The following is an 11,964-nucleotide window of genomic DNA, read 5'->3' as shown; positions in this document are numbered from 1 at the left end:
GAAGAGTTTGTGCCTAAAGTGACAACCAGTAAGTGACAGAGCCAGGGACGTCTGGCCAGTTGTCTATGATACAAAGCTTGTTACTCCAAGACTGGTTTATGGAGCAACAGCATCACCTGAGACCTTGTTAACAAGAACTGCCTTGTCACTGACCTGTTAAATCAGAATCTGTATTTGAATAAGATCTTTAGGCGATTCCTATATATATTGAAGTTCGAAAAGCCCTCAAACAGGCCACACTAGCTCTCTCCACCATAATTTCTATTCTGGGGTAAGATGGACCCAAACAATTCATATCAACGGGCCAAGGGCAACATTTAGTTTAAGAAATTCTTAAAGGTAATAAATGCCTAAAAAGGATTATTTCTAGAAATATTTTACTTATAACACTGAGAGTCACTTAGGATTCCTTTGAGGGATATCTTTTATTTGTTCAATTAAAGGCCAATAAGGTATGATCCCAATGAAGTGCTCCATGAAATGCTATTTTGTATAGTGCTTCATAGTTACTGAATGTCTCTTTCTTATTCCTTGAAATGAACGTGAGTTGGTTACTGGGATTCAGGCAAACTGTCTAAGATCACATAACAGGTAATTGCAGGACTAAGACTCAAACACGGTTCCTTTCTATTTCTGCTTCACAAGACGGAGCACTGTGGGGTACAGCGTCATTTCAAAGAGAACAAAGCAGCGCTGCTCTACCAGTTCCTGGAGGTCTGGCCTTGTAGTTCTTATAGGAGAAGCCCCTATATCTCTATAACCAGGCAATCCTGGCTTCTGTCACAAACTTTATTCTTGAAACATTTACACAGGGTTTGGTGGGATTGGAGGTCGGAAGGAACATCAGTACCTTAATGCTGTAACTTTTTTCTGAATCAACCAAAATTTCTAACAACCAAATCATTGTGTACTGAACATGCATAATCCTAGCTCAAATAACATCTAAGCCTTTAGAATTCATTCAAGGATGTATTTATTTACAAGATACAAGTATTTATTTAATAAGAATTAAAGTGCTTAATTTTACAATGTTTCCAGCTCTCTGACCAAATATACATATTTACACAATATATACACTATCTGCAAGTATTTTACATTCATACAGCTAGAAAAGAAAACTTACTTTTTGTGTACACTTTTTCACATTTGAGTTAACTCTAAAATTTTGCTAACATACCTTTTCAAATTGATCATTCAACAATTCAAAAACCCAGATAGCACTTATTCAAAAATAACAGTCAATTGTCACTCACAAAATGAAATGCTAGTTTGTAAAACAAACAAAATCCCCCAAATTTTATATACAGATATGATTGCTGATGGAGACCTTCCCCAAGTGATACATTCCAACATCCATATAATATGTAATATATAATGCAATTCTGTTATCATAATGGTCCCATAGACTATTATGTCTTTTCCCAAACTTATATATTAATGTATATATATCTCACTCTATGTATTTGGTATTCACTTATTCAAATATGCTACAATATTTCTTGATTTAATTTCTCACTAGTCTACCTAATCTCACTAATTCAATCTATAATGAATTTTAGGAAGGGGTAAACATCATGTAACTCTCAGTGACTCACAATGAGTTAACTATCTTGTAGAAGCCATGTGCTATTTTATTTCAAAAGACAGAAAAGACACTGTTTCCTGCCAAATGTTCAGTCCAAAAAGTAGAAGACAGACCATGACTGACTTTAGAGGGATTTTTTTTTTATGTCATTAAACAGTGCAGAAAATGGTCCAACAGTATTCTTTTTTAAGTCTAAAAGAAAAAGTAATAATATGATTGTTGCTGTTTAGTTGCTAAGTCGTGTCTGATTCTTTGCAACACCACAGGCTACAGTCCATCAGGCTCCTCTGTCCATGGGATTTCCCAGGCAAGAATACTAGAGTGGGTTGCCATTTCCTTCTCCAGGGGATCTTCCTGACCCAGGGATTGAATCCACATCTCCTGCTTAGCAGGTGGATTCTTAACCACTGAGCCACCTGGGAAGCCCAATGACAAGATACTAGTGGTATAAATTTAGAGGTCAAGGTGAAAGGCCCAGGTGCAATAGATCTATGAGTGTGCAATTACATAGACTTGCATCTTATAGTTTATACCCCCCTGCAGTTTAAATAATTTTCATTTATCTTAGATATATTGCTCTGATTTGGAGACCATGGGTCTCTTTCTGTCCACCTTTCTGTCTGTACTTGCTTGTTTCAATTCCTAATCATATTCTTCTCTGCCGTATCAGTAAAGAAAGCAAAGTTATCTTCTCATGACAACATGATTACAGGGCATACATAAGAATAGATTTTACTCAAAATCCATATATATAATTTATGTTAAAATATTTAAGTTAAAAAGAATATTTTCTATAAAAATTTTATTCCTATGGAAAAACAGAATTTGAAATCAACAGTGCTTTTACATATATACCTGTATGCATAAACTCACAGAAAGGGTTTCAAAAGTATATCTAGTAGTCTTTCTATATCATACTCCATTTTCTAAATCTGGAGACTCTATAGTAAATAATAGTATTAAAATAAAAAGCAATTTGGTTCTACTAAAATTGGATGAGGATGAAAAAGTAACATGATCCACCACAGATGTTCAATATAGCCCTAAGAATAAGAACACATTAGTCACAGATTTCATATTAATATATTCTTAAAGAATATAAAATTTAAGAATGAAGACATTAAGATATTTTTGCTTTTTGAGTTAATTTTAGCTTATATATGCCATGTGCTTTTAATCTTAGAGGCTCTAACAGGAACATTATGTAATGTAGACAAAATTTTCTATTCTGCAATACAGCAAGAATACCTGCAAAAACAAAAAACAAAACAACAACAAAAACCTTTTGTTCCCTAGAAGTTTATTTGTTCCCATTGTTAGCTTTTCCTCAGGATATACTCAGCTCAGAAAGATCAGTATTACAGTTATCACAGACAATGAGTTCAGAATAAGAACTTAAGGCTTTGGGTATAATCAAAAATGAGAATTTAGAGGGGGACAAATCCTGTTTCCACAAAGAAGACAATAAAAGTTTTGATAAGTTTTAAAAATTGGGATTTTTTTTTCTTTTTAATTTGCGTACATTAGCCAGTAAATATACCAATCTACATTAAGCTTCATGGAAAATGAAATGTAACCTGATAAAGTTGTGCAGATGTGCTTTAACTGTTTGTTTGTTTTTTTTTAACCATCCAGACCCTTTGCAAAAATAAAAAGGCTTTTGATGGTTACTTGAATCTCAAGAATAATGTTATCCCTTCTCCAAACCCTGCCACATATACTTTCTTTTCCTTAAAATGAGCAATTCGAATTACAGTATCACTCCTAGAAGTTAATTCTCTATATCATTGTGACTAGGAATGTTCACATTAAAGTTTCAGTATAAAATCCTACCCTGTAAAATTTTATTGCTTGCATACATGATGGCATTATAGATGCCACTGTCACAAAAGTGGGTGGTGGCATTTTTCATTTTTGGGTCCCACTTAAAACCTGAAGATAAGTCTGCACTACATTTCATATTCAATATACCAAATGGTAGACTTTCAATAAAGCAAAACTTATATTTAAAAAACTGGAATGTTTTATAATAAATAGTAGTTTTTATCAAAGAAGTATTTTTTTTAAGACTGAAGGAAGGGCATGTTAAAGAAAAGATGACTTAGAGGAAAATAAAGAATAAGGCCCTTATGGAATGTTGTTTTAATAGTAAAACAATCAATTGCTTTTCTAGGCTCAATTTATTATGACAGCTCAGGTGTCTCAGAAAGCAGAAGACATTACTCTTATAATCAATTAGGTGCATTTTGAGGTCTTTTGGTTGAGTGTTTCTAAATGGCTAAAAGTATTCCTTTGCCTTTCTCCAAGTAAAAGCATCAGTGAAAACAAAGCTGCTTCATTGCTTCTCTTTGTGCCTGACAAAAGAACATGTGGAATGTGAAGATGGGATTGGATAAGCAGAAATTCTCTTCTGATGCTAACATTTCTATTTTTTTGGAAAAAAAATTAAAGATAATGTTAAGAGTATGATAATAAATATTCTCTTTACATGAGTCTTCTTTCAATAATCTACATTAAATAACATTTGATTATTACTAAGCCAAAATTTGAATCTGTTCATGTTACTTCCATTCCAGGAGGACTTATTTGTAGGAAAAATGTAATCTTGTTCTTCAAAATAGTTTTTAAAAATAATTTGACTTGTAAATCTTCTAACTGGCCCTTACATTTCCATTTTTCTGTCCTCATTACAAGTCACCTTCTCCTGATAATCATTCTACATTTTTACTGCTTCTCTTTTCTTGAGATTAAGAAAATCAAAGAAAGCATCACGTACAGCCATATTATAACCTTCTCAATAATCACCCCTAAACACCACATACACAAATACACCCATGCCTGGCAACTAGAAAAGAGAAACAATGTAAATATTTTAAATTTGTCCTTAATTTAATAGGCCTAAGAAGCTACCTTTATATTTTTTTGGCTCCAAGTATTTGGCTTAATGTTGATGGTAATGGCTGGTATTCCTTTTTCAGAAGAAGGCAATCTAATCATGCCCACTATAATTAGTTTAGCTTCTCCTTAGGGATGTGGGGGAAAAAAAGAGATACTGATACTTCATATATTTCTTTAAAAAACAGGGCCTGAATAAAATGTGTGGCAATCTCCAATTCTGAGTGAATCTGATCTACCTTTAAAAGTGTAATCCCCAAAGGCTAGTAGGATCACTCTTGTGGATTTCTAGCAGACCGATGAATTTAAAAAATGACAATGTTTGGAACATGATAGAGTAAGTGTAAAACAAGAGAGAGATCTAAGTTTGAGAAAAGGATTAACTTAAATATCCAACAATGTGAGATTTTAATCACAACTACAATATAATAAAGAACGGCCTTTGTGACAAGGAATCTATTAATATTAAAATTGTTTATTAAAATTCCCCAGAGGATAAAAGGGGGGGGAATGCTCAAATTTTCATCAATCATATTGTACCCCCCAAAACCTGCCATTAAAATACTATTTTTTCTATATTGTATTTTCCCCCACTGTTCTTTAGTGAGGTGGTTTAAAAAATTAAGCATAAACTGTCTTAATTACCTATCCTTTACCCTTAATCATAGATTATCACATGTGAATTTTTTTTTCGTATCTGAAAAAGGAATAAGCCCACACAGTTATCTTAAGTGTTAACTATATATAGTCCTCATTTAACCAAAACTAACAGTCTTAAGGGAAAGGAAAACATAACAATAAGTGTAGTTGCCGTATGTCCCAGTTCTATGTAAGGTCAGGAATCTTATACATGTTGATGTTAACTGCCACAACAATTAGAGAACGGTAAAAGGTAAAATAATCTGTATGACTTGATCATCCCAGTGACCAAAATGCATTTTATCTCAGAGTAATCAAGACTGAAGCATTAATCAAACCCTCATCTTATATTTAACTAGGTATTATTAGCACCTTCAAAGAGAGGCACTGTTTTAAATAGGCACAGAACAAAGAAAAATAGTACTTTAAAAATACTGTTGGAACTCACTAATATATCCCATGCCACATAAATTACAGCTTTTTATTATAAAAATATCAATACCCTTAGATGTTAATCAGTTAAATGTAAATCAGCAAAAACATCTCATAAGTTTAGAACACTGCTCAGTTCCAAGATAAAACATGCTGTATATTTAAAAATAAATTAGAGACAAATATGAACCTAACCTGAAAAGTGTGTATAGTGTGTATATATATATTTGTATTTAATACTGTATGTACATAATTGCTATATACTTAAGACATTTTATTCTTAGAAGTATTTCTACAAACACAAGTATTATCTTGAGTACCAACAATGTGTCTTTTTTCTTTTGCTTTAAAAGAATGTACATCATTTATGCAGCTTGTTTTATAAACTAACTTAAATAAGTTAATACAATAGCCTAAATTGTCCCTGTATTGTTGTTTTTCTTTTTTTATTTTTACTGTGGATCTATTTTGGCAACATGGAGGTATATCTTTCAAACTGTTATAAAGCCTACATGTGTAAGTGAAGACATTAAAGGATTTCTTAAATGAAAGAAGACTTCTCTAGCCTAAAGTGATAGAATTAATTTATACCACTTTTTTCCAAGACAAAAGTACATATTCAAGGAATAGCTCATTAGAAAAATGCTCCACTTTTCACATTATTTCAAACTTTATGGGTAGAATGGCTGTGCACATTAATTTCACTAAGAGTACATAAAAACAGTCCCCCAAAAGATGCATTTATGAGCCTGTAAAATTTTTCAACATAAAGTGCTAAGAGATGAACAAGGAGAGCTGAGAATATCGTGAGCTATAAATCTTGAGACACACCCTACACCGTGGTAGGTCTTGGAACTTGGCATTCTGATTTTCTCTTAGGTTCAAGATGATCGTCCAAAGTGTCTGGATGCTGGCTAGGACATTCTGGCGTCTCACCTGTGACAGCTAAAAGGATGATTTTCAGCCACTTCTGTTTCAGTTCCTCACTGTCTGCAGCAAAGCTGTGCACAGACTTAGACTGGGTCAGTTTGAAACTGTGTGGCAGGTCTGCACTCCTTGGCATGTCGTCCACAACATAGCCCAGGAGTGGAATGGTGGCCTGGGCTCTGACATCCTAAGGGAAAAACATGGTGAGATGTGATCCAGCTCCCACCAACGCTCCTTTCCCACCATCTCTCCACAGACTTGTATGTGAGCTCTCCATGGAGATGGGAGAGATCATTGCTTAGCACTGTGCCTCTTCATGAGGCCACTGGTAATGTCACCTGAGTGAATTAATGAATAAGCACTAATGCCTAAATCAGCCAGAATTCATTGACTCCACACCTTTCCCTGTGAGGGAGCCCATTCAGCTCTTTATTCAGTGTAAAAGAGAAGAAAAGAACAGTAATTTTATTGTACAAAATCAGCAAATGTTAATGATGATTTCATTACCAAACACAGTTCTATTTGGTGTTTAATTCATTCATTCATCAATTTACTTATGGACAGGAAAAACAATGAAATAGAATAAAAAAGCAAATAGCCCAATTAAAAAATGGGCAGAAGACCTAAATAGACATTTCTTCAAAGACATATAAATAGCCAAAAGGTACATGAAAAGATGCTCACCATCGCTAATTAGAGAAATGCAAATCAAAACTACAGTGAGGTATCATCTTACACTGGTCAAAATGGCCACCATCAAAAAGTCTATAAATAATAAATGCTGGAGAGGATGTAGAGAAAAGGGAGACCTCCTATACTATTGGTGGGAATGTAACTTGGTTCAGCCACTATGGAAAACACTGTTGAGGTTCCTTAAAAAACTAAAAACAAAGAAAATGATGTGTTGCAGTTCGTGCAGGTTGCAAAGAGTCAGACATGACTTAGAAACTGAACGAAAACAACAAAAAGCAACTATATAATTCTGCAATCCCACTCCTGAGCATACATCCAGAGAAAACCATAACTCAGTAAGACATATGCACCTCAATGTTCAGTGCAGCACTATTTACAATAGTCAAAACATGGAAGCAACCTAAATATCCATCCACAAATGAATGGATAAACAAGACGTGGTATATTTATACACACACATACACAATGGAATATCGCTCAGCCATAAAAAGAATGAAACAATGCCATCTGCACCAACTTGGATGGACACAGAAATTATTATACTAAGTGAAGTAAACCAGAAAAGGAAAGGCAAATATTATATGATATCACTTATGTGTGGGCTCTAAAAGGAAAAAAAGACACAAATGAACTTATTTCTAAAACAGAAAGAGACACAGACACAGAAAAAAAAATTGGCTTTTTGGTTACCAAAGGGGACAGAGGGGTGGAAGGAGGGATAAATTAGGAGGCTAGGATTAACACACACACACACACACACACACACACACTAATATGTATAAAATAGATAACCAACAAGGACCTATTTATAACACAGGGAACTATACTGAATATTATGTAATAACCTATAAGGGAAAAGAATCTAAAAAATATGTGTATGGGCTTCCCTGGTGGCTCAGACAGTAAAGAATCTGCCTGCAATGCAGGAGACCTGGGTTCAATCCCCGGGTTGGGAAGATCCCCTGGAGAAGGGTACAGCTACCAGTATTCTTGTCTGGAGAAGTCCAAGGACAGAGGAGCCAGGCAGGCTACATGGGGTTTCAAAGAGTTGGACACGACTTAGGGACTTTCACTTTCACACACACACAGCGATTTCTGAATAGCTGTGCTATACATCTGAAATTTATTCGATGCTGTAAAAAATACATGTACACATCTTGGCATTTTTAGTCTATTTTGAAAATAAAGTTTCACTAGCCCTTAAAGTAGATATAGGCTAAAATACAACAGGTACTTTAAAATTTTCATGTTTCTAAGTGAGTGCACAATTGATTTATGTGTTGTTGGTTTTTAAGCACAATACAATCCATTAATGCCTGCTGTATGCCTGTTGTTCCCAAATTCTTATTTTAGAGACATTCACACAAGGTCCCCCCAAATTATTACTGGATAATGGTAATCCAAGGTTGATTTAAAGTCACCTTCTTCTCACACTGCTTTCTTTTTCAGGTATCTATCCTTTCAGGGATTGAAAAAAAGGCTTACTGATATTTCCTATTATTAAAAAGGCTGCTTGCCTTTCCCTCTGATTCAACCTCTTCTTCCCATGCTCTTCACTAATTCAACCCATACTTTCTCAAACCCACTGAATAGGATTGACAGAAGGGGGCAAATGATCCATAGGGAGAAAACATTTTTGGCTATAGAAGGAAATCAGGCTTCCCTGGTGGCTTAGACAGTAAAGAATCTGCCTGCAGTGCAGGAGACCTGTGTTCGATCCCTGGGTCTGGAAGATCCCCTCTCCCTTGGAAAAGGAAATGGCTACCCATTCCAATGTTTTTTGCATGGAGAATCCCATGAACAGAAGAGCCTGGTGGGCTACAGTCCATGGGGTCACAAAGAGTTGGATATGACTGAGCAGCTAAGCAGATATAGAAGGAATCAGTCTAAATAAATCTGAATTACAATTACTTATATTTTTCAATTATAATGAAAAATAGTGAAACTGTATGAATTCTTTTATTTTATAGAGAAGTAATGGAAAAATTTTAAGTTCAATGTCCACCTGCCTCCCTCTGTCCCTTCAGAAAGATATAGTTTAGATACCTGGGGGGCACCATACATGTACAGCACGAGAGGGTCTTGTTTGGGGATCACACACCAAGCTTTCTGCCAAGGTTTTGACTTTTCCGTATACTGAAGAAAGCTGCATACCACACTGTTTCCAGATACTTCCGCTGATTCAATCTAGAAAATATAATGCAAAGAAATAGTGAGACAGAGAAATGAACACAAAATAAACCCAGATAGCGAGGTAATTCAACTGAAGGGAATATTGATACATTATAATATATTTACATAAAATGCCTCCTGGGATTGCCCCAAAGAAGGTTCATCTGCAATAGTTATTTAAATATGCATCTAGATCTATGATGAATTAAGTCAATTTTAATTGTATTAGCAGACCTTGAATTACCAGACCACCTGACCCGCCTCTTGAGAAATCTGTATGCAGGTCAGGAAGCAACAGTTAGAACTGGACATGGAACAACAGACTGGTTCCAAATTGGGAAAGGAGTATGTCAAGGCTGCATATTGTCACCCTGCTTATTTAACTTATATGCAGAGTACATCATGAGAAACGTTGGACTGGAAGAAACACAAGCTGGAATCAAGATTGCCAGGAGAAATATCAATAACCTCAGATATGCAGATGACACCACCCTTGTGGCAGAAAATGAAGAGGAACTCAAAAGCCTCTTCATGAAAGTGAAAGTGGAGAGTGAAAAAGTTGGCTTAAAGCTCAACATTCAGAAAATGAAGATCATGCCATCTAGTCCCATCACTTCATGGGAAACAGATGGGCAAACAGTGGAAACAGTGTCAGACTTTATTTTGGGGGGCTCCAAAATCACTGCAGATGGTGACTGCAGCGATGAAATCAAAAGACGCCTACTCCTTGGAAGGAAAGTTATGACCAACCTAGATAGCATATTCAAAAGTAGAGACATTGCTTTGCCAACAAAGGTCCGTCTAGTCAAGGCTATGGTTTTTCCAGTGGTCATGTATGGATGTGAGAGTTGGACTGTGAAGAAGGCTGAGTGCCAAGGAATTGATGCTTTTGAACTGTGGTGTTGAAGACTCTTGAGAGTCCCTTGGACTGCAAGGAGATCCAACCAGTCCAATTCTGAAGGAGATCAGCCCTGGGATTTCTTTGGAAGGAACGATGCTAAAGCTGAAACTCCAGTACTTTGGCCACCTCATGCGAAGAGTTGACTCTTTGGAAAAGACTCTGATGCTGGGAGGGATTGGGCGCAGGAGGAGAAGGGGAAGACAGAGGATGAGATGGCTGGATGGCATCACTGACTTGATGGACGTGAGTCTGAGTGAACTCCAGGAGTTGGTGATGGACAGGGAGGCCTGGCGTGCTGCGATTCATGGGGTCGCAAAGAGTCAGACACGACTGAGCAACTGAACTGAACTGAAACATTTATTGACTACTTACTATGAAGGCACTTTTCTTAGCTTACTACTTGTATCAATTCATGTAACATTAACACCAACACCGAAAAGGTATTGCTTTCATTATCATGAGGTTTAGAGATGAACTACCTTTCCTAAGATTTAGGAAATGGTGTACTAGGATTTGAGTCTGGATCCAGAGCTTGAACTCTTAGCCACAATGCTCTATCAGCGTCACTATTTAAGAATACAATAGCAAAAAGGCAAATGATTACCAGCAATCTCTGCCCTTTACCTGAGATAATTTCAAAGTTATTAAAATTACATTAACTCTTGGTAGAGCCATGTACAGTTTTCTGCTTTGGCTCCTAACACATAAATAACTGGTTAAAAAGGGAACAAAATCCTTTGACTAATGATGGTTTTATTACATATATTATGGAAAGCAATTAGTTTGCATCCATTTTCTGTTTTTTCTTTTCTATTTTTTGGCCATACTAAAAAAAATGGTCAATGGTTTGCATCTGTTCTCTGCCTTTTTCTTTTCTTTCTATTTGAGGCATGCAGGATCTTAGTTCACTGACCAGGTATTGAACCTGTGTTCGCTGCAGTGGAAATGCAGTGTCTTAACTACTAGACTGCTAGGAAAATCCCTGCATCTATTTTGTATCTCTCAAATCCAGTGTCATCCACTGAGCAGTGCTGGTGTGCCAACTGTTTTGCTACCAGTTAGAGATAAGCACAAAAAGCAAGAATAAGCATTTAGAAACTTTTACATCAATCTGACTTGTGACGATACCTGAGTACATAATTGTGTATTTTACAAAAATATAGCTAAGCAGATGAACATTTAAAATCAATCTGAAAACAAGGAACACTAACTCTGGACTCAAATGAAATGTTACCTATTTTCCCTGACCCCAAGGCATTCCATACTTTGTATTACCATATTGCAAAAATTTTATACTAAATTATGACTTCTGTTTCTAGGATCTACTGAAGTACATCTTTCCACCATGCCCTGTCAGAGAAAGTCCACTCTGGTTTGCCATACAAGCAACACCTATATCCTAGAAGAACACAGAGTTATAGCTTGTGGGACCGTACTTTAACCTCAGTTCAGTTCAGTTCAGTTCAGTCGCTCAGTCATGTCCAACTCTTTGCGACCCCATGAATCGCAGCACGCCAGGCCTCCCTGTCCATCACCAACTCCCGGAGTTCACTCAAATTCACGTACATTGAGTCGGTGATGTCATCCAGCCATCTTATCCTCTGTGGTCCCCTTTTCCTCCTGCCCCCAATTCCTCCCAGCATCAGAGACTCTTCCAATGAGTCAACTCTTCGGATGAGGTGGCTAAAGTACTGGAGTTTCAGCTTTAGCATCATTCCTT

General features: G+C 36.1%; 1 protein-coding gene across 5 annotated transcripts in view; it reads right to left on the bottom strand.

The window, feature by feature from the left end:
- Window positions 1-798: 798 nt before the first annotated feature.
- FGD4 (FYVE, RhoGEF and PH domain containing 4) overlaps window positions 799-11,964 on the bottom strand; it is a 234,582-nt gene continuing 223,416 nt past the window's right edge. For 4 of the 5 annotated variants that reach the window (XM_070371333.1, XM_005897001.3, XM_005897000.2 and 1 more), the window contains exons 16-17: window positions 9,218-9,358; window positions 815-6,665 (exon numbers count right to left, since the gene is read on the bottom strand). In XM_070371333.1, coding sequence (XP_070227434.1) covers window positions 6,384-6,665; window positions 9,218-9,358 — 423 coding nt within the window. In that variant the 3' untranslated portion in view covers window positions 815-6,383. Of the gene's footprint in view, window positions 6,666-9,217; window positions 9,359-11,964 lie in introns of all 5 variants that reach the window. The other variant, XM_070371331.1, reaches the window with a different exon arrangement.

Source organism: Bos mutus, chromosome 5 (genome assembly GCF_027580195.1).
Source record: "Bos mutus isolate GX-2022 chromosome 5, NWIPB_WYAK_1.1, whole genome shotgun sequence".
NCBI lineage: Eukaryota > Metazoa > Chordata > Mammalia > Artiodactyla > Bovidae > Bos > Bos mutus.
This window is presented reverse-complemented; position numbering and strand designations above follow the sequence as displayed.